Source organism: Callorhinus ursinus, unplaced genomic scaffold, assembly GCF_003265705.2.
Source record: "Callorhinus ursinus isolate GAN/ISIS: 27379988/994484 unplaced genomic scaffold, GSC_fseal_2.0 scaffold22, whole genome shotgun sequence".
NCBI lineage: Eukaryota > Metazoa > Chordata > Mammalia > Carnivora > Otariidae > Callorhinus > Callorhinus ursinus.
Genome location: NW_027397084.1, coordinates 17,856,217 through 17,884,044, shown reverse-complemented (window position 1 = coordinate 17,884,044; position 27,828 = coordinate 17,856,217). Strand labels below are relative to the sequence as shown.

General features: G+C 35.7%; 1 protein-coding gene across 6 annotated transcripts in view; it reads right to left on the bottom strand.

Moving 5' to 3' along the window:
• PHF3 (PHD finger protein 3) overlaps window positions 1–27,828 on the bottom strand; it is an 85,957-nt gene that overhangs the window by 48,345 nt on the left and 9,784 nt on the right. For 3 of the 6 annotated variants that reach the window (XM_025890359.2, XM_025890360.2, XM_025890361.2), the window contains one exon: window positions 26,810–27,078. The exons of 1 other annotated variant lie outside the window; for it this stretch is intronic. In XM_025890359.2, the coding sequence (XP_025746144.1) occupies window positions 26,810–27,078 (269 nt within the window). Of the gene's footprint in view, window positions 1–26,809; window positions 27,079–27,828 lie in introns of those variants that run through there. 2 more of the 6 variants (XM_025890362.2, XM_025890363.2) reach the window with 2 other exon arrangements.

Below are 27,828 nucleotides of genomic sequence, written 5' to 3'. Positions count from 1 at the left end.
AGATACATGCTGAAATACTTACAGATGAAATTATATGACTTCTGGGCTGTGCTTCAAATAATCTTGTGGTGGGAGGTAGGTAAGGAGAAGTCAGTAGGGTATAAATGAAATAAAACCAACTACTAACTGTTTAAGTAACAGGTACACGTAGGTTCATTACACTATTCTCACTCCTTTGTTTGATGTTTTCCATAAAATACAAAATTTTTAGGGCACCTGGGTTGCTCACTGGTTAAGCGTCTGCCTTCGGCTCAGGTCATGACCCCAGGGTCCTGGGGTCGAGTCCTGCATCAGGCTCTTGCTCAGCCGGGGGCCTGCTTCTCCCTCTCCCTCTGCCTGCCGCTCCCCCTGCTTGTGCTCTCTTTGTCAAATAAATAAATAAAATCTTTAAAAAAAAAATAAGAAATTTTTAAAAACTGTTTCCATGAAGCTTCAGCTTCATTTTAATGAGGGTGAGATGTTAGATGGTAAGTCTTAACACTTAAAAGGAAAAAGTAATACAGAGTGTGAGAGGGGAACAAAGTATGGTTTGTAATTTTAAACAGAATAGCCAGGGAAAGCCAGGGATACTTGTACTCGTTGTTTGTTGTACTGGTTGTTTACTGCACAACAGCTTCGGGCCCAAAGGAAAAGTGAAGACTGACATCCAGGCCTCTGTCTGCTCTCCTAGAAGTGCACAGGAGTAAAGGATGACTTTTTCTAATTCCCCAAAAGATACTGTATAGTCTAGAAGGGGCCTGGGGATGACAATGCTGAGATGACTGTGCAGCAAAAACCTGAGCAGGTTGAGGCAACAGCTATCTAGAAGCATATTCAAATATCTAGACTCTGAAGAAGGAACATGCCTAGGATGTCAGAACAGATTCGGGGGCAGGTCTGTGTGGCTAGATTAGGGAAAGTGAGGGGGAGAATAACAGATAAAATTGCAGAAGTATCAGGGGAAACTAAGAAGGGTCTAGGCTACAAGGACTTTAGTTTTTTTCTCTGTGTGAAATAGAAAGTTACCAGAGCACTGTGAACACAAGGGTGATATGACCTAACTTTGTAAAGGATTACTTATGGTGGTGCTCTTTTCAGAACAGACTGTTAACAAATCCCCAAGGGCAGAAGCTGGAAAGCTTATAGGCTTTCCTCTTACAGGCTAATGGGATAATCCAGGTGAGAGATGGCAATGGCTAAAACCACAGCGGTAGTGAAGAAAATGAGTACAAGTAGTCAGATTCTGGATATATCCTAAAAATAAAGCCAACAATATCTGCTGACCAACTGAATATGAAAATGTGAAAGAAAAGGATAGGTAAATAATGACTTCAAAGTTTTTTGCCAAGCAATTCAAAAGAAGGAGTTGCCATTTATAGAGATGGGAAAGACTATAGGAAGAAGTGGTACTAGGGGAAGTGGGGGGTGGGAAAGAAGGCACTGATAGTTCAGTTTTAGACATTAAGCCTAAGATGCCCAACAGACACCCAACTTTAGACAAGAAGTTAAGAAATTGAGACTAAAGATATAGACAGAAAGATAGATAGATAGATACAGGTATTTATATGAGCTTAATTATAAAGAGTATTTTTTTTAAGATTTTAAGTAATCTCTACACACAACATGGGGCTCGAACTTACAACCCTGAGTTCAAGAGTCACATGCTCTACCAAGTGAGCAAGCCAGCTGCCCCACGAAGAGTTTTTTAAGTTATAAAATTGGATAAAATCAGCACAACAGTAAGTACAAAGAGAGAAGATACCTTAAATCTGAACCCTGAGATACTCCAATGTTTAGAGGCCAGGAAAATGAAGAGGAGTACCAAAAGAAACTGAGAGAGAGAAGACAGGAAGTCGAAAGAATAAGGAAGAGAGTTATAAACCAATCAAGTGAACAGATCATTTCAAAAGGCAGAGATCCGCTGAGTTGAATACCACTGATAGAAGAAAAGAAAAATGGCCTTGAAAAGAAAAATGGCCTTGGTAGAGTGACAGTAACTATAATCCAGGGGAGTACGTGGGGTAAAATCAGAATTTGGAGGAAAGACTGGAGATAGCATAGATAATTCTTTCCAGGAATTCTGCTGTAAGCAAAGGGCAAAAGAATAGGGTAATACAAATATATGACAAATATACAAATGTATACAAAATGAACTTCCAAACCATGATGTGTGATAACAATAAAATTCAATTGTAAAGACTTTGACAGGGGTGCCTGGGTGGCTCAATCGGTTAAGCGTCTGCCTGGGGCTCAGGTCATGATCCCAGGGTCCTGGGATCAAGTACCGCATCAGGCTCCTTGCTCAGCGGGGAGCCTGCTTCTCCCTGTGTCTGCTGCTCCCCCTGCTTGTGCCTGCTCGCGCACGCACACGCTCTCTCTCTCTCCACGACAAACAAATAAAATCTTTGCGGGGAAAAAATGCACGTAACAAATTTTCACATGGATTAGCTCCATCCCATGCTTCTAAAAACAAGCGCAGAGAAGAAAGCACTTGGCCACCCACTAGCTAACTCTGGAAAAAAGTTATAGTGACCAGGTAAACACTGTTAATATAAGCATAAGTGTTTAGGGAATACTGGGGAGTACTTAGTTGCTTAGGGATTGCTTCTGGTTATCTAAATTTCATTTTTTATTTCTTAGTTTTTTTCTTTTTTGGTGGGACAGCACATGGGGAAATCTGTGTTTCATTATTCATTTACATATTCTACCAATTATAGAGTCACCTGGGTGAAAAATTAAGTATGAATGTAATCATGTAATCACAATCCAAGGGGATAGTAGAGATATTTATTAACAGTGGATTACTTTAATTTGACAAAAGGACTGACTAATCACCACTTAAATTAATGCATACTTTTCACTTGCTATTTCTCTACATGGAATGTACTTCACTTACCCAGGAACCCAGGATCTTCAAAGGCTGGCCACTACAAGTCTCTAAGAATGCTGCTATTTTAATGTCACCTCCACAGAGACCTCCTCTGACCAGCCCAACTCAAATAAACCATGGCCTCCAGCACCAAACAACCAGACATTCTCTATTGCCTTACACTTTTTGTAAGCTCCATGAGGACGGGCTTTATTTGTCTCAAACAAAACTGTACCCTCCAGCATTGAAAACACTCTGGTACCTGATGCATATGCAATAAATATGTGTTAAATGAACAAACAGTACCAACCATTTTTATGCCAGAACAAATCATTATACTTCACACTGTGGACTATGCCATAAGCTCCTGAAGTCCGGAATGCTATTTAATGAGAATGATTCCATAAAACAAAAATCGTTTGAAAAAAATGTGATATAACCATCTTGTAATATGGATCTTACCAGTATTAACTGAGTTTCCCATTTCAGTGAATCAGAACCCAGTTATGCACTTTGTTCTGTAACACTTGGTTCACTTTTACTCAAATACAAGAGAAAACCAAAGGCAAATGAGGCCAAGAAAAAAGTTCGCAGACGATTACGTTATTTTTCAGTAGTTAAAGACTTAATTAATATCTCTAATCTGTAACAGCCCAAGGAAAGACTTTTTTAAGATTTTATTTATTTTTTAACAGAGACACAGTGAGAGAGGGAACACAAGCAGAGGGAGTGGGAGAGGGAGTACAGGCTTCCCGTGGAGTGGGGAGCCCGATGCAGAACTCGATCCCAGGACCCTGGGATCATGACCTAAGCCGAAGGCAGACGCTTAAATGACTGAGCCACCCAGGTGCCCCCCAAGAAAAGATTTTTAATGACATTATAAACAATGTAAAATAAAATGTAAACTCCATGAGTGCAGGAATTTGTCATTATGCCTTCTGATATATCCCTAATTCCGAGAACACACCTGAACATAGCGTTCACCCTTAAGCACAGTCTGAATGAACTGCATGAAAGTATACAAAAATGTTATTGTTCCCAAGTTTCCATCTCAAGAGATCTGAACTTAAACTTGACTCTAATCAGGAAATTACCCATAGCAAGCAAAGAAACAGAATAAAACACCTCTACTTCATCATAGTAGTGCTGACTGACCCCTTGCACTCTGACCCCTTGCAGGACTCAGAGTAAGAATGCCAACAGTTGTTTTCTAAACAAAGACCAGAAATACCCCACCACGGAACAACCAACAACAACAAAAACCTACTCACTCAAAAAGATACAACTGGTAGCTTTTTTTCAGGATATTTGCATAGGAACTAAATCCTCTAAAAAGTAGAACGGATAAAGTCTCTAAAAGGAACTTTGGCCAAGTATATTACATAGAGATTAAAGACATAAACTTCCACTTACAACGGCTTCAAAAAGAATACAATACTTAAGAACAAGTTTAACGAATGGGGTAAAAGATCTGTACACTGAAAACTGTAGGACACTGATGAAAAAAAAAGGAAGAAGACACAAATAAATGGACAGATGTTCCATCATGGATTAGAAGAATTAATGTTAGGGGTGCCTGGGTGGCTCAGTCAGTTAAGCGTCAGACTCTTGATCTCAGGGTCCTGAGTTCAAGCCCTGTGTTGGGCTCCATGCTGGGCATGGAGACTACTTAAGAAAAAAAAAATTCCTGGGTGGCTCAGTTGGTTAAGCGACTGCCTTCGGCTCAGGTCATGATCCTGGAGTCCCGGGATAGAGTCCCACATCGGGCTCCCTGCTCGGCGGGGAGTCTGCTTCTCCCTCTGACCCTCTTTCCTCTCGTGCTCTCTATCTCTCATTCTCTCTCTCTCAAATAAATAAACAAAATCTTTAAAAAAAAATTCCAAAAAAAAAAAGAATTAATGTTAAAATTCCCAAACTACCCAAAGCAATCTACAGATTCAATGCAATCCCTATCAAAATTCCAATGGCATTTTTCACAGAAATAGAACAATCCTAAAATTCCTATGGAATCACAAAAGACCCCAAATAACCAAAGCCATCTTGAGAAAGAACAAAGCTAGAGGAATCACACTCCCTGATTTCAAGCTACTAATTACAAAGCTATAGCAATCAAAACAATATGGTACTGGGCACAAAACTACACACAGATCTATGGAACAGAATAGAGAGCCCAGAAATAAACCCATGCATATATAGTCAATTAATTTATGACAACAGAGCCAAGAATATACAATGGAAAAAAGATATTCTCTTCAATAGATAGTGTTGGGAAAATTGGATAGCCACATGCAAAAGAATGGAAGTGGACCTCTATCTCACCCCATACATAAAAATCAACTCAAAATGAATTAAAGACCAGAGCATAAGACATGAAATCATAAAACTCCTAGAAGAAAATACAGAGGGTAGGTTCCTCATATAAGCCTTGGCAATCCAGGGCATCTGGGTGGCTCAGTCGTTAAGCATCTGCCTTCGGCTTGGGTCATGATCCCAGGGTCCTGGGATCGAGCCCCTCATCGGGTTCCCTGCTTGGCGGGGGAGCCTGCTTCTCCCTCTCCCACTCCCCCCTTCTTGTGTTCCCTCTCTCGCTGTGTCTCTGTCAAATAAAATCTTAAAAAAAAAAAAAAAAGCCTTGGCAATCCTTTTTTGACACCAAACACTAAGGCAACAAAAGCAAAAATAAATAAGGGGAACTACATTAAACTAAAAAGTTTCTGCACAGCAAAGAAAGCCATCAACAAAATGAAACAGCAACCTACAGAATGGGAGAAAATATCTGCGTATCATTTATCTGAAAAGGGGTTAATATCCAAAGTACACAAAGAACTCACAAAATAGCAAAACCAAACAATCCAATGAAATAACAGGCAGAGGAACTGAATAGACATTTTTCCAAAGACGACATACAAATAAATAGACAGGTATATGAAAAGGCGATCAACATCCCTAATCATCAGGGAAATGCAAATCAAAACCATAATGAAAGACCACCTCACACCTGTTAGAATGGCTATCTTCAAAAAGACAAAAAAATAACAAGTGTTATTGAGGATATGGAGAAAAGGGAACGCTTGTTCACTGTTGGTGTGAATGTAAACTGGCATAGGCACTATGGAAAACAGTACAGAAATTCCTCAAAATACTAAAAACAGAACTAACATATGATCCAGCAATCCCACTTCTGGGTACATATCCAAACCAAATGAAGACAGGGTATCAAAGAGATATCTGCACTCCCATGTTGCAGTATTATTCGCAATAGCCAAGACACAGAAACTGAAGTGTCCATCAATGAGTGGATGAAGATGTGGTGTCTAGATAGAGACAGACAGATAGATACACACACACACTGAAATATTATCCAGCCATGAGAAAAGAAGGAGATCCTACCATCTGGGATTACATGGATGGACCCTGAGTACTATGCTAAGTGAAATAAGTCAAGAGAAAGACAAAGACAAATACTACATGATATCACTTATATGTGGAATCAAAAAAAAAGTCAAACTTATAGAAACAGAGTGTAAAAATGTGGATGCCAGTGGGTGGGGGAAATAGGAAGAGGCTGAGGTTTGTAAAGGGTACAAACTTCCAGCTATAAAATGAATATGATCTGAGGATCTAATGTAAAACATGATGTCTATAATTGATACGACTTTATTGCATAATTGAAACTTAGTAAGAGAAGTGAAATGTTCTTAACAAAAAAAATATGAACATGAATATATCAGGTGATAATTATTAACTAGAAGGGGAAATCCTTTCACAAAGTACACGTTATCAAATCACCATGATATACACTCTAAATACCTTACAGTTTTATATGCCAATTATAACTCATTTCCTCTAATGGTTTTATGCGTCCATTGATGATACTTGGTGAATCATTTGTAGTAAAGTGGTGATTTTCTATCTTTTCTTTTACATTTATTTGTTGAAATTCTTCTGGCAAAGAAAAGTTTTCCCTTATTATCTGGTTATTCCGAACTAGTTCCTCGTGAAGAGGCAGATTAAGGGGAAAGAATGAACATCTTATTATCAGTTTCCAGATCACATCCAGTGCCAGAGGTGGCAGATTATTTTTTTGGCTCTTTCCTTTTAGGTTGTCCTAATTGGTGCACAGATTTAAAAAATACATTAATTGTGTTACTTTTTTTTTTTTTTTTTAAGATTTTACTTATTTGACAGAGAGAGAGCAAGAGAGCACGCACAGGCAGAGGGAGAGGGAGAAGCAGACTCCTGGCTGAGCAGGGGGCCTGATGCAGGGCTCAATCCCAGGGTCCTGGGATCATGACCTGAGTGGAAGGCAGACACTCAGCCCACTGAGCCTCCCAGGCGCCCCTACGCTTTTTTTGTTGTTGATGCTCAAATTGTCCTTTTTGTTTTATATGCTCAAATTGCCCCAGCTGTAATCAGTGAGATGGAATATTTTAAATGTATGTATTGATGTCCAGTTATATACATTTTTATAGGGAAAATTTACATACTTTGGCTTTGTTACAGAGGTAGAGTGCTTCTTAAAGTACTACTGATTTCCTTTTTTCATTCTGAGATTAAATATTAATTTTGGCCTTAGAACCATATTTTCCTGTTTTACATGTGTAATCCAGTCAATTTCTTGAAAGATTTCCTGATAAGCAGCTTTACAAAAGTACATCTAATGTGTAAAAAGAAGTCATCTTGGTAACGAATCTGTTGATAGGATTTGACAGAAAAATTTTCCTAGGTTTAAGGTTTAACATTGATAGAAAAGCTTTAAATCAAATTTGATACACTTTGGTCACAGGAGAATTGTCAAATAAATGACCATGACTAATGGACAAGCAGTACTGGCTTTTTAAAAATATATTTTTAAAAAGATTTTCTTCATTTATTTGAGAGCACAAGCGGGGGGAGGGGTTAAGGGAGAGGGAGAAGCAGACTCCCCTGCTGAGCAGGGAGTCCGCCACAGGGCTTGATCCCAGGACCTCAGGATCATGACCTGAGCGTGAAAAGCAGATGCTTAACCAACTGAGCCACCCAGGCACCCCCAATATTGACTTTAATAGAGAAACACCGATGTGATGTTTTAGGAAAGTAATTATCCCATATAAGATAGTCCCCAAGAAAGAGTAGTTTTCAAATGATTTTTTTAAAAACTATTTTGGGTGGGTCATTTTCTAAAATATGTTACATAAACTTTTTTTTAATCAATATAGTGAACATGAATTTAGTAACTGTTGACTGAATTAGGAAATAAATTATTACATCATTCAATATTAGTGATATCCTTAGGTACTGTTGTAGTAGGTAGGGCTTTTGTTCCCTATGTTAATTAGACCTGAGACAAATATACTTGGAAAAAAAATTTTCTTAGTGATTTACTTTTCCTTTTTAAATAATAATGTCTTTGGAACTATTAGTGTATCTTTCTCAAGCACTGAGTATATTTTGTTAAAGCTCAGGGAAATGAGATTGTTAAAAATACACGAAATAAAAGTAAGGGAGTGCATGCTTGTAAATAAAGGTGTGTGTAACACAGACAAAGATAAACTTTATTAAAGTAGTTTTTCACTGAGGTCTGCTATTAACTTTTCCTTAGGGAGGGCTCTAGAATTAGAATCTTAACTGAAATGAACTTGATAAGGACTCACCCAGTCCAGTTTGTTCATAAGAGCCCAGAGAGACTTAGTGAAATGACAGAAAGGGTGTACTGACTTCTAAACCTACATTATGAAATGGAATGAGATATGTTTTACTATATATACTGTTGCTTCAAGGCTAAATACATAAAGTATTAATTCATGTTTTGCTCATTAAATCAAGATCTTTACCTAGGTATATTTAAGTTTATCAGGTATTTTTATGCTCTTTTCTTGTGTTTTCCAAGTTGTAATAATTCTCTTATGTGTTCTAAATTTACTGGAGTTGACAGTTTTTATCTTTTTTTTAATTTCAGTGTTAACTGAGTTATAAAAAATCACCACTTTACTTCAAATGATTCTACCAAGTCTCATCAATGGATGCCTAAAACCATTAGAGGAAACGCTACTGAAGAACTAATATTTTAACGTTGCCAAAGTTCTATCTCTACAGATTACGTGCTATCTCAAGTATTTAGGAAGCACAGTTTTGGCTATTGCCAAACCCAGTAATTGAATTTACCATCGAAACGAAACATTAAGACTTCTTGATGTTATATAATATTAACTACAAAGCTTCACCTATGAAGGAATCTTGCCAAAATGTTTAACCTGAATCTAATCACGCTTTTAAACCTAACTTCCAATTCGCAGGAAATAAAAGGAATAGAAAAAGCTAACTAACATCACAAAGAAACAATATTAAAAATCCAAAACTTGGGGCATTCCTAAGAAATATCTGGTCTTATTTCTTCAAAAAGCCAGTATCACTGGAAAAGAATGTGGGAGGCTTCAGAAACAGTATTAAACACAACACTTAAATCCCTTGATTTTATCTTGATTTGAGCAAACCAAATGAAAATATTTTGTGGACAAATGGCAAACTTGAATATGGACAGAATATTACATTTAAGGGAATTATCTATGTTTTAGGTGTGCTTATGACACTGTCATGTAGAAATCCTTTTTTTTTTTTGTAGATGCATGATGAAGTTATAAACTGATTAGATGGAAGGAGTGGGTAGATGATCCGATACACTGATAAATGGATGCAGCCAACAGAGCAAAACATTAATAGTTGAATCGTGCTGATGGTGCACATACACCATGTGTGTATACTGTACTATTCTTCCTGTTTCAGTATGTTTTAAATTTTCAAAATACAAAGTTAAATTTTTAGAAAAAAAGAGAAGCTCGGGGCACCTGGCTAGCTCAGCTGGTAGGCAGAGATTGTGACTCTTATTCTCGAGGTTCTAAGTTTGAGCCCCACATTGGGTACAGAGATTACTTAAAAATAAAATCTTTAAAAAGACAAAAAAGAGAAGCTCAAAATAAAATATACCCTTAATCAGGTATCTGAACAGCATACATTTGATTTATAGCCCACTTTGTTCCAAAACAGACTTAAAGTGGTCTTACAAAAGATAAACAAGCTAATATTTAAAAAGAAAAAAAAAAAAACCTAAGCAAAAGAAAAATATAAGTAAGAAACTAAGATTAAGTCAAGGATAATGTAAGTACCCAGAATGAGTTACATATATTTACATTTTACGAAGCTTAAAAGTCAAAGTTTGTCAGGTATTTATCAAAAACTCTTTAAAAAGAAAAATATGAAAAAATGGTCAGTATACATTAAAAAGGTACTGCCTCTAGCTAGTATTTGTAGATGAGTTTTGTCAGCCTTTATTTCTATGTGTATATAACGAGGATCATACTAAATTGAGTGTGTATCCTGATTTTTTTTCCTATTTTATTTTTAGGGGTTTTCCCCCAGTTTTATTGAGGTGTGATTAACAAATAAAATTGTACATATTTAAGATGTACAACATGATATTTGGGTATACCAAAAAAAAAAGGTACTGCCTGTAAATAAAATACCATTTCAACAGATACCCTTATAACAACTTCCATTAGACTTCAAGTATATACTAAACAAATGGTCTCTTAAGGAGGTATATAGAACTAAAGGCGTGTACACACAATCTCTGTCCAGGAATGAAGTAATATTACCTACTGTTATCTAAAAACTAAAAAGAAATTAAACTTCACTGATATTTAATCAAACTGACACTAGTATCCTTGCTGAATTGTCAGTCACAACTAATCTAAAGAGAGATACCCCAAGAGAAGAGTGAGAATTCCATAAAGTTGTGGAGTTGGCACCCTTAAACCACTTGTTTGTCTTCAACATTTTGCAGTTACAGGATGTCATCAACACAGTTCTTTTTATATTTAAAAACAAAAACAAAAACAAAACCTTTATAAAGGGTGGACTGTTTACAGTAAGTTTCATTAAATGGGAAAGGACCATTAAAATCTTTATACTACAGTAAGATTCTCCATTAATTCATAGCAAAGTCCTTAAGAAGTGTTATACTTGGGGCGCCTGGGTGGCTCAGATGGTTAAGAGTTGGCCTTCGGCTTGGGTCATGATCCCAGGGTCCTGGGATCGAGTCCCATGTCGGGTTCCCTGCTCAGTGCAGAGCCTGCTTCTCCCTCTCCTTCTGCCATTCCCTCTATTCCCTCTGCTTGTGTTCTCTGGCTCTCTCAGATAGAGAGACAGAGGGGGGGGGGGGGGGAGGGAGGGAGGGAGGGAGGGAGGAAGAGAAAGAAAGAAGTGTTATACTTAAGGGTGAGTTATACATTTTTTTAAAATAAGACAAATGTTTTATAAATGAGACAAGTGTTACAAGCCTTTTCTATTATAACCAGCTGTAAGGGATAGGTCACATGAAAAAATAAGCACCCTTAATCTGTCCTTTTTAGATAAAGGTGACATTTTTAGTAATGAGTAAGAAATTGTTTTTCAAAAAGAAACTTGGGCTAACAGACTCTTAACTATAGAGGACAGACTGATGGTTACCAGAGGGAAGGTGGGCAGGGGAAATGGGTGAAATAGGGATGGGAATTGAGTGTACTTGTCATGATGAGCACTGGTGATGTATGGAATTACTGAATCACTATACTGAACACCTGAAACTAATATAACACTGTATGTTAACTATACCAGAATCAAAAGAAAGAAAAAAAAACTTGGGCTAAGAAAACTGAAGTTTAGAAATGCTTCCATTATTACATGATTTGTAACTAAAAATGAAATCTGACACCTACAAAAAACTCTTATCTGGACACTTGAGATTTTATTTATTTATTTATTTATTTATTTATTTGAGAGCAAGAAAGGGAGCGCAGACAGGAGGAGGAGAAGGGGGGGAAGAATCTCAAGCCCACTCTGTGCCAAGTGCGGAGCCTCATCTCAGGATCCTGAGATCATGGACCTGAGCAGAAACCAAGAGTCAAACTCTCAACGGACTCAGCCACCCAGGCGCCCCTCTTATCTGGACACTTTAAAATTTTTCCAAATAAAAAGGTTTAGTGAGTTCTGAGCTCAAATGATAAATATTTTAAAAGGTAAAAACTTCCTATTGGTTTAAAAGAATAACAGACACAGTGAAGATGGCAGAAATGTTCCCAGTTTAGTTGCAATAAAAGCCTTTGTATACCTGATAGGAACAAAAACCTAGGATTATAATCTGTTATATAGAGCCTACAGTAAATTTCTTCCATTTAAATACATGTATCTTTCTTGAGTTATGGCTTTCATCCATGAGAGCCATTAAAATAAAGATCAAAATAAACTCAACTTGGAACCAAATGTATAAAACACTGTATCAAAGTGACAAGATATAATTTTCAAAAATAATTAAGTATAATTAAACTGCACTCCAAAAAAGTTATTGTACAATTGATAATTTTTAAAGTGCAAATATCATTTATGTTATCTATAGCTTATTTTAAAATATCTTTATAAAAAATAAAATATCTGTTACATGTTATATAATGGACATTAATATATTGATGAACTCTCCAAAATGTCTAATAAACATGTACAGTCAAAAAGGTTTGGACACCATTATCGTAATGAAATAAAGGCTCAGATATACAAGTAGCAATTCTGACACCCATCCCTTCAGGGTGAAACAACAGAAGAATTCTCCTAAAATTTTTGAAATGAGCAATCATGATCTATGAACAAGACCTGGAATTTTATGAACTGGGACCCAAGTTCCATTAGTTGGGGGTAAAAAATAGATATACAGCCTTGGAAAGTCTTTGGTGAGTGAAGCAGAATCAACTCTGAAAACAAGCCAAGTATTCAAACCTCCCAGGATAACCTGTATGCTGAGTTCGGCTTACCAAGAAAAAGATCCTGATCTTAGCCTCTCCACAGAGTGAACTACAGAACGTGTGCTTGCAAGGGCTGGCCAAATGTTGCCCAGTATCTGTTCATCCACCCTTCCTCATGCAGAATCTCTGTTTTCTAGCTGAGTATATGGTCACCCAAAATAAAGACTACACTTTTCAACCTACCTTACTGCCAGATATGGCCACTAAGTTATGGTCACTGGAATGAAAGGAGAAATGGTACATGCAACTTTCAGGACAAAGGAAGGGGGCATACCTTCCCACGCTTTTCTCTTTTACTGACTAGAATCCAGCTTCATAGCTGGAGGAGCCATCTCAAACTATGAGGTGAACCCGAAATTAGGGATCATACATGATAGTACAAGATAGAAGGAGCTTAGGTCCCTTACACTGTGAAGCTCCACACCAACTCTCAGTTACCTTCTGAGCTACTATATAACAAAATACGTTTTTCTTCATACCACTGTTATTTGGAGTTTTCTGTCACTCCCAAGCTGAACTTAATCCTAGGCCAAAAAGCCAAAAAATTTTATCAAGATGACCCAGTAAATCATAATCTATGAGAACCGAATCCATCCCAGCAACAGACTAGGGAAAGAACAGAGCCTGGAATAGGGAAAGTATTTCTGGGATCAACCAGTAGGCTGAGGATGCCTACATCTATGATTTGAGTAATTCTAGGTAATTAGGCTTTCCCAATTCTCTAATAACAGGAATCCCAGTGCCAAGGAATTATGAAATTCAATTCCTCTGGCTGGCAGGTACAACAATCACTAGGACAGGGAAGGTACGCCAGGACAGGGCCTTAAAACAAGTTACTCTCTCCAGGGTCACTAAAAGTCAGCCAAACTGTCTCATCATTGAGATCCCATAAGAACTGCAGATGCAGCTCACACTCTTTTATCAGAATTCCTTTTGGTCAACATCCTAAAGAGATAGAAAAATCAAGAGATAGCAAAATGAGAGTTCATTATTCATTTTTCTTGCCAATGGAAAAAAATGGTAAGGAAAGGGCGCCTGGGTGGCTCAGTTGGTTAAGCGACTGCCTTCGGCTCAGGTCATGATCCTGGAGTCCTGGGATCGAGTCCCACATCGGGCTCCCTGCTCAGCAGGGAGTCTGCTTCTCCCTCTGACCCTCTTCCCTCTCGTGCTCACTATCTCTCATTCTCTCTCTCTCAAAACAAATAAATAAAATCTTTAAAAAAAAATGGTAAGGAAAAAACTATAGGATTAATTAGACAAAGGAACAGAAGATCAAAACCAAAGCCAAGAGGGGCGCCTGGGTGGCTCAGATGGTTAAGCGTCTGCCTTCAGCCCGGGTCATGATCCCAGGGTCCTGGGATCGAGCCCCACATCGGGCTCCTGGCTCAGTGGGAAGCCTGCTTCTCTTTCTCCCTCTGCCTCTCTCCCTGCTCATGTTCTCTCTCTCTCTGTATCTCTGTGTCTCAAATGAATAAATAAAATCTTAAAAAAAAAAAAAAGACTAAAAAAAAAAACAAAACCAAAGCCAAGAAGCATTTGCACAAGGATCCTTGATTTTCTTTTTATACCAAAATTTTTAAATTGCAAAGCAGAATTCACTACTTTAAAGATTAAAAAGCTGTTCACAAACCATCTAATGATTAATAAATACACTAAATATCAATGTTTTCACATCTAGTATATAACAAATATTCTGTGATGAGAAGTATATTTGATCAAATTGCTACCACATTAAACAGCTGTCAATTTAAGAACTCGTCTTTTAAACTGCAAAGTTTAAACTTTTAAACTTAGAACATTAGCTTTCCTGCCCAAAGAATACTACCCATCATCCACATATAATCCAGAAAACTTTTTTACCAACTATGTTAGAATGTACAAACATCCAATAACTGCAAAATCATTTGCATTAGAAAGCATTCTCTTTTAATAATATAAGTAGTTCTGGAACTGTTAAAGAGTTACCAATCATGTCTAAATTAGCCAGATAAGCTTACTTTGCTTAAACTGTGACTTGAGATCACAAACAAGGTAAAAAATACATTTTGATAATAGAGTAAGCAGTTAATTCTGGAGAAAAAAAAAAACCTCACAGATAAAGAATGAGGCTGAAAGGGAATCAGCTAGGAAGAAAGAGGTAGGAAGGTGAGAGAATTGAGATAATAAAATATAAGATGGTTAAAAACAAGTTATATCACATATTTTCAAAATGCACCAGGATAAGGGGTTTAACAACACTTCTCTTTCATACTTCTCCACAAAACCACGCACCAAGGTCAGGCTCACTCTATTATTCTAATTCAACAGAGAATGCGTTTAAAAAGCACATGAAAGCTAATATGAAAATCTGACCATTCCTAACCCTATTAATGAGAAAAGTAAATTCAAATTTATACATCATCAGAACAGACTCCTGTTTATGTTCTTCATTTTAACTATAATTAGGATATCTTTAATATCTGACATTATTCTCTTCAAAATACTGTGCCAGCCATATTTTATAAATTTTACATTTTTCTTTTTGAAGATTTTATTTATTTCAGAGAGACAGTACACAAGGGATGGGGGGAGACAGGCCCAGGGAGAGGGAGAAGAAGACTCCTTGCTGAGCTGGGAGCCCCATCCCAGGAACCTGAGATCATGACCTGAGCTGAAGGCAGACGGCTTAATTAACCGTCTGAGCTACCCAGGCACCCCAAATTTTATATTTTTTAAATAATAAGAATATTTCCTGTAATGAAAGTTTTTAAAATTAAGACTATACTTAGCTCTGGGAGGAGAAAAAAATACCTTGCTTTTCTGACTCAAAATACAGGAGATATTTTTCTCTTTTCTTGCTATTAAAAGGCACCACCACTAGGTGATGGTAGTCTAATCATCACAGACAGAAGTCTAGTTTTAGACTAGTTTTTCAAACTAGTAGTTTTTTAATGAGATTTATCAGATATGATGTTCCTCCTATTTAAGAAAATTAAAAACTATTAAAATAACCACAGTGTAATTAAATAATTATCAGACATCATTTTCAATAAAAATATCTAAATATAAACTTAAAATGTTTACTTCCCTAAGCTATCCCAGGCAGCTGTTCACTTAAGGAGGTATTTTTCACACTGTATTCCTGGACTGGTACTTACTGAAGATGTGCAACCCAACTAATGCTTTCACCTTAATCTGAGACTCTGATTATAGGAAATAGCTTTACCAGGTAAAAAGGAATTAGACCAATTATGCTCAGAACAATTTTGGGTATTTCTCTGCTTTAGTAAATAAACTTCTAGTTAATCATCCCATGATAATTTACCTCTTTTATTGTAAGTATACATTTTGTAACAAATTACCATTCAAGATGCACTTAGACTTAATAAAGTCTATGAAAAAAGAAAAGCAAAATTAGAGAAAGGCAGTATTTTAGAGAAGAGATGGCAGAGGACAATACCAACACTAACAGCTAAAGCTAAAAAATCTTTTTAAAACATTCACTAACTAAGGCAAATAAATATGGAGGGGAGAAAGGTACAAGGGGCAGAAGTAGAAAGAACAAGCCTAAAGAGTTCCAAAGGAATCTGGGCAGTGATAATAGTGAAAATAGCCACAAGGATTATGCAATCCTCCCATGACTAGAAGAGAACAGCAAGAATAATCGATTGGAACTAAAGAGGGTAGAATCTATTAATTTTACTCAACAAGTTGCTACTTAAAACAAGGGCTATAAAACAAAGATTAGCTATGCCAAAATGATCTTCATTTATATCTGAAATATGAGGCTTCTCCTGTTCATTTATGCATTATGGAGGATCCCAAAATCATTTTCTAAGGAAAATAGTGGCTCTGTCCTCCTCTGCTATGGAGGGAGAGAAGCCTCCTATTCAAACAAATACCCCCATCAGAGCTTTTAAATTTACACAATCCCATACACAGCCCTGTTTATTTATAAGGCTTATGTCTATGCATTTACAGTGGCAAAAAAAAAAGGGGGGGGTAATTGCATTCCCACCAGTTCTCAGACAGTATTATATAACTCACCCTCACATGAATACATTTAAAAATCTGGTGTAAGAAATGACATCCAAGTAAGGTTGTTTGAAAGACAGTGTAAAATCTAACGTAGGATTGGGTCAGACCATTCTATTAGTCCTCGTGATAGTGCTCATACTGGGATACATATTGAGTGTTGAGCCCTATGTTTATTGAGAGTATGTTGCTAAGGATTTTTTTTATGATGAGACTGAAGCGCTACCTACTGTGCTAACGAGGCACCTACTAAGAATTTTTTTTTTTTAATTGCATCACACATTAGGACAAAACTTTGTGGATAAAATTTCTTTCTAGTTTTAGTGTCAGAAATAGTTTTCCTTTTCCTAGGTACTGGATTTGGTTTTACTTTAAGACACTAATTTTTCACCTTGGAATGTTTTCCTCTTCCACAATGACTGCTAGCAATCTGAGAGCCAAAACTGTGCCCCACCTGCAGCAAACATTTTATTTACTACCTTAACTTCTGGTCCCACTACCTGGCCCTACTGTTTTTCCTTTCTTTGTCCCTTCCCACCCACCCCAGTTAAAATTTACTGAACACCTACTATGTGCTAGACTAGGAACTATTCTAATGCCAGTATAAACAACATACGGTATTTAAAGCTATCTTTGCCTTCACGGAAGTAAATCATTTTTTCATATTTAATAATTAAAGTGCTTGGTAATAAGCCCTCATATTATCATTTCTGAACTTCAACACAGTAATGCTGAGAACTATGAAGGGTTTGGGATTTTACCCTACTTGCAAACTAAAAAACCAGCCTGTTACTGATACATGGTGTTGACAAAAGACATGAGACTACTGGGTCAGAGACAAAGAATTCTGTCATCATGGCAGAGCAAGCAGCATGACCTCGATGTCAGTCCTCTTTGCCCCCCCCCACCCCCAAGTTCCATAGGGGCAACAGGTGGGCCTACATAGTAGGCTGAGATACAGAAGAGGAACAGTGTGGGGAATTTATCGTTTTCATAGTAAGCAATAAGCAAACTTGCAATTTGTCTGGTGTGGGGGGGGTGAAGGAATAAATGTTATCTTAGTCTTCAAGGTTGCTTGCACAACCTTAAAAATACAATTTTTTGTATTTTTCAATATGCAACCCTAAAAAAATAGCCCGGTTTCAGACTGGTTAAGACCTTGCATTCTTGGCACACTCAGCAGGAACATTCAGGAACACACAAGACCCATGACAGACTACCTCTCCCAGCAAGTACATGTTAAATAACTAGACTTATTAAGCAACCTCAAAATATCAGAAACGTTACTTCTATACTAAACTTAAAGCTCCATTAAAATTGCAACAGTTTTGTTTTACACAGCATTGTATATCTACTGTCTGGCACACTACCTGATATAAAATACACACTCAGTAAGTGAATAAAGCCAAAAATGACCCACTGTTAACAAAATTTCTTCAAGTTAATGTTTAACTCTTAATCAACTATAAAATGAGAAGAGGTTTGATTTTTTTTTTCCTTTTATCTAACTGAATACCATCTTGAATCAGTACTTTACCTGTTGAAGAGTAGTACACTTCTACCTGTTGACAATGAGTTAAAAAGCACATCCTTAGAGCAACTTTCTAATATTTACAATTGCTAAATCACTGGCTAATGACTATCTCTCTCTAAAACACCTAGTCTTTAATAGTGAAGAGTCATATCAGGCATTCATAAATCTCTCCTACAAATCCACAAATTCTTTGAAAGGAAAAGAAGACAACTATCCCCTTTGTTCTTTTAAAAATGGAACTTAAAACAAAAAGAAAAACAAAAACAAAACAACACGCCTCATGCTACTTTTGCTGACTATGAAGCCGAATGAAATTTGGGATACAGTTTAGAGCCTTGACCAAAAGAGCACTCATGTATTTGAAGGCAAAAAAGACTGAAAATCTTTTCTAGCCTAAGTTACTATGACATACTTATTAGTGAACTTGGAAAATGAGTTAACTCTCAAAATCTCAGTTTATTTACCTATGAGATTAATAATAGTTATTTACAGCTTTTAAGGTTTTTGTAAAGAGTTAATAAGATAATGCCAGCCAAATAGTTTTGTACAGTACTTGTTACATTAACATCCACAAATACTAGCTTTTCTATCAACTTCCTTTATATATAATCCCTTACAAGAGAAAAGACCTGGGGGCTTTATAAGATACCTCTGCCTGCAAACTCCCCATGAAACCACTATCTCAAAACTCCTGAAATTAAAAGTTGTTTTCATGACAACATACATAAACTAGCACTAATAGTTCAAAGAATAATCTATCATGTTCTGAGAGTTTGGTACCTTGCTCTGATGGTTAATATTACGTGTCAACTTCATCATGCCACAGAACTTAGTTATTTATTGACATGCCTATCTAAATGTTACTGTGAATATATTTTTGATGAGATTAACATTTACACCAGTAGACTTTGAATAAAGCAGATTACCCTCCATAACATGGATCGGGCCCATCAAGTCAACTGAAGACCTTAAGAGAAAAAAGATGGAGGTCCCCCAAGTAAGAGGGAATTTTGTCTTCAGACTTAAGATTCTTCAGACTGATGATACAACATCAATTCTTCCTATGGTCTCCAGCCTACCAGCCTACCCTGCAGATTTTAGGCTTGCTAGCCTCCACAATCACATAAACCAATTTCTTAAAATAAAACAATCTTAATTTTAATATCTCTCCCTATAATACACACACACACACACACACACACACACACCCCTACTGGTTTCTCTTTCTTTGGAAAAATCTGACTAATAAACCTGCAAACTCTGAGGAGTTTGTTAATAGCTTTATTACTAACAAAAAACTAGCAATTAAGATTAATACTACTAATAGGTTAAGAAATCTTAAAAGGAAGGGAACAAATGCAAACTGACCATAGAAGAAATAAAGAACAGGGTAAAATTCTACACTGACAAAGGCAAGATAACAATGGACAGGGTTCCAAAATTCTTAAGTAGGAATTACTGGTTATCAGAAATTTTATCTGATCTAATTAAAAGAGTCATTGGCTCCATATGGCCAATTTTTATCTCCTATTTCTACCTAAATCCCATTAAAATGAGAATAAAGAAATAAAAGGTAAAGCCCATAATAACAAAGAGTAAGGAGAAGCCCAAAAACAGATGAAAGATTGTAACACACTTCTGAAAGATGAAAAGAAAACTGAAGAGAAGAGATTAATGAAACAGAGCATGAAAAAGTTACAGCCTACAGCCAAAAGGAGCTGCAACTCAAAAGGGAACAACCCCACCCAGCAAAGGGCATTGGTAGTGACTGGGTTAGAAATGAAGAATTAACTTAAGGACTAATGTGCTAAGTGGTCAAGCTCATCTTTTCTCCTGACTTCATTACCACCCACAGCAAGGCCTGCAGCCAAGCACTGAACTCCAAGCAAGAAAATTTTTTCTTAACCCTAAACTGAAACTTTAAGCTGGAGAGACTAAGACAGTTAACACCTCATGATAAAGGGCCTCTCACCCTGGTATTCAGAGGTTCCCCCAAATAACTGCAGGCTATTTAGCTAACATTCACTTATCCCACAGCAAACCTAGCACAAATTTCCAATTCTCCCAGTTTAAACATCAACAAACAACCAAAAATAACTAGACATTTGAAAAACACTTGCAACACAATGAGAAAGATCAAAATATACAAATACACAAACCAATGTGGACTATAAAAAAACTCTTACTATATCCCTATAACAACAGAATACTATTTTTAAAATGGTACGAACAGGGGCTCCTGGCTGGCTCAGGACATTACTGCTTGTGACTCTTGATCTTAGGGTTGAATTCAAGCCCCACACTGGGTATAGAGCTTACTTAATAAAATAAAATAAAAAATAAATAAATAAAATTTTTTAGAAAAATGGTACGAATGGACACAAGAGTTCTTAGAAACTGTAATATAGTTGTCAAAATTAAATATTCAAAGAGAAAATATGGCAGTGAACTTTAAAAAGACAAAAGATGGTAAAGATGCAAGAAAGTGATTAAAAAAAAAAAAAACCACCAACCAAAGGCTCTAAAAAGAGGAAAAACTATCTAAAAAAAAAAAAAAAAAAAAAAAAAAAAAAACAGAAGAAAATTTCACAGAGCTGAAGGAATCACTCTTCAAACAGAAAAGGACCACCAAGTGGTCCTCCCCGCAAAAATTAAATGCTAAACACCAAAAGATAAAGAAAAGATCCTAAAGCAGGGATGCGGGGAGGGCCACCTAACAAAGGCCACCTAAAAGTCTCATACAAGAAATCAGACAACCCATCCACAATACCAGGTGCTAGAAGCTAAGAAGCAATGTCTTAAAATTTTAAGAAAAGGAGATATTCAAATTTGTTTTCTATATAAAAGCAAATTATTACTGAAATATGATGTTATAAGAAAGTTACTAAGAATGTCATTAAGAGGGCACAGATAAAGAAAATGAAATACAGGAAAACAATAGCTCTCTACTCCAGGAGCACAGTGAAGCTCAGGGATGACAGATATTCAACAGGCCTAGAGAACAGCAAATCCAGACAAGAACAAGACAAAGGACCCTGTGAGGCAGACCTCCAGAAAAAAGGTAGATTCAACAGAATCAAATGTCCAAGACCTTGAAAAGAGAAGCCTGTTTTAACAGCATAGATATGCAGGTTAAATTAAAAAAAAAAAGATTCAGTCAGCAACCCAAAGAATAAAAACTATTCTAGTCTTGATCCAAGGTTTGTATTTTGTTTTTAAGTGAAGTAAGCAATGGGTTACAGGAATAAAAATAGAGATAAATTTTAAGTAATAAATAAAAGAAAAAACTAAAAGACATTAATTAGGGATATAGTGATGAAGACATGATTTCAGATTTCTTTTTAAATTTTATTAATTTGAGAGTGAGCGAGAGTGAGTGAGCACAAGCAGGGTGGAGGGGCAGGGGGAGAGAGAGAAGCAGACTCCCCACTGAGCAGGGAGCCCGCCCAGGACCCTGGGATCATGACCTGAGCCAAAGGCAGAAGCTTAACTGACTGAGCCACCCAGGTGCCCCATGATTTCAGATTTTAAATTGAAAAGACAAAAAATTAAAGGCTCAGTCAATGCAAACTAAAATTAAAATACACTTGGTTTTATATTTAGCTCAAGCTAAGCAGAGCAAAACTCAATTGTAAAAAAAAAAAAGTGTAAATCTCATATCCCCGGGAAACTATTACTCTATTTTTGGGGAACCCCAAGTTCCTCCTTTTAGCCAAACTGTATCTCTAACTGCTACATAATGGATCCAGCTCTTTCCCATTACCCATTAAAAGGTCAAATCTCTTGCCATGTGACAAACTCTCAAGGATCTATGGCTGCTACTATATCCTACTCGTCCCACCTTCCAGCATTTTCTCTCCTCCACTATGTTACATCTCCAATTCCACAAACTTTTGCCAATCTTTTCTTCTCTTTTTTTAAGATTATTTATTTATTTATTTATTTATTTATTTGACAGAGACAGAGACAGCGAGAGAGGGAACACAAGCAGGGGGAGTGGGAGAGGGAGAAGCAGGCTTCCCGCGGAGCAGGGAGCCCGATGCAGGGCTCGATCCCAGGACCCTGGGATCACGACCTGAGCCGGAGGCAGACGCTTAACGACTGAGCCACCCAGGCGTCCACCAATCTTTTCTATTTGCTCTCTTCTAAACATACCCTCTTTCACCAAAATCCCTCTAAAGTAGAACTCAAAATGATATTTAATATTAATCAATCTTAAGAAATTAAGTTTTATTCTTAAAGGGCTATGAATGTTCTTACAAGGCTGATCAGTTACTCTACCAATCAATTAACAGAATACACTGTCTTAAACAGTATACACTTTGTCTCAAACAATATATTTCATCTCATTTGTATAACTACTTCACTTACATGTATTAGATTTGTACTTTCTTGTTCAAATGCAATTCTCAAAAAGAAGATCAACCACACAAGAGGTTCATTGATTTTGACTTCTTGTAATGGCACAGGAAGTTAAAAAAAAAAAAACTACCAGAATAATAAACAAAAACAGTGAAAAAGGACCCCAGTGCAAATATGGAATGAATTTATATGTGTACTTGGATCCACGCGCCTAAATAATTTGCACAAAGAGTTTGCCATCCCTGGACAAGAACAATAATTAAAATTTGAAAACAGGATTTTATTGGACCAAAGGTCCACTGTGTTTAGTTCAATGTACTGTCTGATTGGATATTTGTCTAAGAGAAGCATGAAGCCATAAAAACTTATAAACACCTTTTAAACAAATCTCAGTGATGCACTAAGACAGAAATTATTTTTTCAGGACAAGTACAACACCATTTTTCTAATATTACATAGATGAATTCTACCTCTAATGATGAAGAAGCCCCAACTATAGCGCTATGATTGAAAGTTAAAACTTGTGTCCCAAAAAAGGGACTAAATCACACTACTGCTAAGAGGCTTATAAAACCAGTCTTAACAAGTATTATGATACTTTGGTGAGAGGAAAGCAGTATAAGCTAAAATTCTTCTTAAACAAAACTGCCTAATGTCATATATTATCAATGTCATTCATGATAGGAAAGTAACTATCACATATGCATGCTAGCAGAAATTTTCCTTTACAGTTGAAAAAAATACTTAAGTATACAATATGAATCAACTTAGCAAATAAGCAAAATACCTGTAAGAATTTAATGACTTTTTGAGTTCTTTAATCTCCAAACAGCATACTACAGGAGGGGCTTTTTTTTTTTTAATTTAGTGAATGAAGATTTTGTAAGCCATGATGTAGCCTGGAAAGAACACCTTGATATTAATGAAGGGTGCAGTAGCTATGAGTGCTATCTGAATGAAAGGCTACTCTGAATACCCATATATATACAATGTATCTGTCTTCCTGGTCTTAAGAAAATAAATCAAATTATAGCCACTTAACTTTTCAATATACCATGTAAAGAAATAATTAAATACAAGGTTTGCTTCACATTTATGAATCCTGTCATCTATGTAAAAGAGGAACATGTTTGTAAAATGATAAACTATTTCATGACACTCTATACCACCAGTTTTTCAAAAACCATTTCAATGATTTTACATATACTCTTCATGTGTTTATATAAATAATATATTTGGCATCTTGAAACTATTATGTGGGCAAATATTTTAATTTTAAGGATAAAAGGATTTTTAAATACCAATAACTGGCTTGATTGAACATCAAGACCAAACATTTCCCCAACAATACTTAATGATTTTCCTTACTAGACTTAAAAAAAAAAAAGTTTACTGGGCAAATCTAAAAACCTATGTAAATACGGCAATATGTATATAAAGAAATACTTTAGAGTCAAAAGCATTTAAAAAAAGGGGGGGATGAGAAATCTACTGGTTATCTCCCAAAATGAAGCAATTAGCATCCTAACTCTTTTGCCTTGAACAGAGCCCTAAAAGTAATCTTCCATGTTTCTTTCCTATTTTTGTACTTGTTAAAGCTATCCTATGATTTCTGGAGACAACTGAAATGTATGCAAGCTACTCAACCGTGTCAACAAAAAACTGGTCTTTAACAACTAAAGCAAATCAACTTGGTTCAGCATAGCAGAGAACAAGACATAGCAGTTACTTTGTTTGCTAGTTTTAGCACTATCTAAACCAAGGTTACAAAATAACCATAATCTATAGCTTTCATTGACATGAGTAATACTGCCAGGATCATTTCCCTGCTAAAGGTCAGTAAGGACAATTAGTAAAAACCTATGGACCCACAAACAAAACAGCTGGGCAAAAACTCTGTCCTTTTTATAACAAAAAGCTGAAGTAGTATGTGAATAGCTAAAACATATAAAAGTTGTCCATATAAGGTTTTCACTAGTTTATAATAAAATTTCTTCTTTCCAACTTTCTCTTAAATCTAAAATTATGTCAAAACAAGTTCTTTTAAAATTGAAATGATTTCCATTTTGCTATCATTAGAAAATATACAGGTCTTTTACTCAACCAAATATCCCAAACCGCAGAGGGAACGTCGAAGCAATCCAGATAAATGCCCTACCTGGTGGCAAAGAAATCTCAACAATCCAAGACAGAAAGCTTTATTATTTAAAATTTCCTCTACAAATTCCCTACATACCTTAAAAACACATATACTACATACATGTTAACACAAACAATTCTGCTTCAGAACAAAGATAACTGTAGCAATTTAAAAAAAATTTTTAGAAAAGAATTCACTTAAGTTCTTGAATAAAAAAGTTAGTTTGTAAGATAAAAGAATCACAAACGAGTATTAATCATACCTCAAAAAAATTGTCAAGTATCTTCAAATAACAAAAGAAATGTTCACCAAACTGAAGAGACTTTTCACATCAATAAAAACTTTTCATATCAGCAGAAATAATTTTTTTAAAAAAGGGGGACAGCAAGTAGGAATACCAGTAGTATTACTAAAGGGCTGAAATTTTATAAATAAAGTCTAACAGGATGATACATTTGCCAATTTCAGACCTAGAATAACATCCTTAAGAGGATCTATATTTCCAGTAACAAGCACATTAAGTATGCAATAAATGTTTTTCCTGAATTTGGACTGAACTGTGAAACTGTGTATACAACCAAGAACCGTCAAAAGCACTTGACAATAAAGATAATTAGGTATATTGTACTGACACAGGAACCAAAGTAAAAAACTTGAACAATGCATACATAAAACAAATTTTAAAAGCTTTGTAACATTTAGAATACAACAAAAACAATAAACCTATGCAATAACACAACACAATGTATATAATTCAGAGATACACCATTAGCAAGCAATTCAAAAGATCTCAGCATTAAAGAGTTGTTAAAATGAAAAAATTCCTAGTAGTCAAAGTGTTGAGGTCTTCGAGCAGAGTAATCTGACAGATTTATGGATGAATAGCAGGCCAGCCTAATCCAAACTTTAAATATCATTAAAATATTAGGTAGAAAATACTAAAAGGAAACAAAAACTATACTGAAAAACTACAGTGCAGAAGTCTAGAGTCATTGAAAGACAGATCAACACCACATAAACCTGTGAACTATTCTAGGGAACAGTGAGAGGAAGCCTAACTTCTCCATGTGAAGCTGATTTTCCTTTATTTAATTTTAGCTTAAGGAACAGCTAATTGCCCCAAGATTTGTTGTAATATTTGCTTTGCTTTATAAAAGAAAGCCTACATATTCTTCCACATATTAATATATCTCTGAAGTAGTAAGAATTAGTTTAGCCTTACAGAAAGTTACTATCCTCAATCAGTTACTTCAACTACAGAACCTAGAACAGTGTTATCCAATAGAAATATAATGGAAACCACATACATAATTTTAAATTTTCAAGTAGCCACTTTAAAAAAAGGTAAAAAGATGAAATTAATTTTAATCATATATTTTATTTAACCAAAAGTATCTAAAATATCACAAATGTAACCAACATTTAAAAAACTCTGGTAAATATATTTTATATATTTTTTCATATTGAGTCTTTAAAATCTCATGTGCACTTTATAGCACATCTCAATTAAGACTGGACTCCTCTCAAGTGATTAATAGTTACGTGTGGCTAGTGGTTACTAAGTTGGACAGCACAGGTCTAGAGTTCTCAAAATGCCAAAATATCTGAAATGGAAGCACACAATATATTAAATTTGAAGGGCTGGAAGGAGCACTGAAAAAGGTCTATTCAGCAATTCCCCTTGACTCCAGCAGGCCTAGGGTAATATAATGTCCCAATTTGCCAGGAAACCCCTATATACTAGGGAGAGTCCCAATTTATACTTTTTGTCATGATGTAACTATTAACAGCACCCCTGTAATTCTCAAAAAGTATCCCCCTTTGGATAATAAATTATATGGTCATTGGTCATCCTATCTACATCCATAATATCCTCAAAGATAATTCCACATTCCTTGGAAGAAAATTTAAAGTCTAATTCTGATGTCTAGAAAAGAAGCTCTAAATTCAAGTTAAAGAATCCTAAATTCACTACCCTCATCAAAAAAAAAAAAAAAAGAAAAAGAAAAAAAAAGATGCTGCTGAAAATTCTTTTTATTTTAAATTGCAGACTAAAAAAAAAAAAAGAAAAAGAAAAAAGAAAAAAAAAAAGTAAGAATTACCTGTTGAACAAGGCATCTGGAAATTGGGATCATTGCTATCCAAAACAGGCAAACAGAACTGGTTACTTGCAGATCCTAGCATAGGATCCTTATCGCTGAGCATGTTCTTCAGCGAGTCCTCTAAGACATTTTGACTTGTACTAAAATCCTCACAGACTTCATTCTCCAGGTTGGATCCTAGAAATAGGGCATCATCTAAGTGTTCAGTAGGAATTAAATGATTAAATGTATCAACTATATCCATGAAGACTTCTGTGTGTCTTTCAGCCCTATAGAAAGACAAAAAAAATACCATAAGAAATAAAGCTATCAATTGATAATCACCTAAAACCAAATTATTTTAATAGTTTTGAGTCTAAGAACACACTTAGGTATTTCTGAATTGTTTAAAAAAAATCCTCTCTGTTTTTAAAATAAACATTTGGACATGTAGAACGAATCTTTACTAAATGTTTCTTTATCACACATGTAGAGTATCATTTTACCAGAAATCCTATTAAATGTTTACTCAATTCATTATTTTGAGGGGGGGAAACCTATGTATATAATCCATTAATTTGATACAGTTGAAAGAATGACATGGCTTAAACCATAAAAACCATATGTTTTTAACCATAATCTTCTCATAAATTAAGAATGACACTGCTTTTACAATAAATCCATATAGAAGAGCCAAAATCAAATTATTTAAATTATTGTCCCATACCTATTAAAACTGTAAAATAGCCTTGTTTTATTTATAAAGCATTTACATTATTTAAAGAAAGGTAATATAGAGAGAAAAGGTTGTTTGCAGGGGTAGGAGGAAAAAATGGAAAGAAACTATTAATTAAACCCAACAAATCAAAACTCAAAAAACTACACATATGCAGGAGAGATGTGAACACACACGCATTTTAGTGGGGGGGGGAACTCCTTTAGTATAAATTGAGATAAATGACAAGAAAACAACATAGCAGAGATTTAATTTTATTTTAGTGAGTTATGTGAGATATATACAGATGTCAAGCTAGTTACCT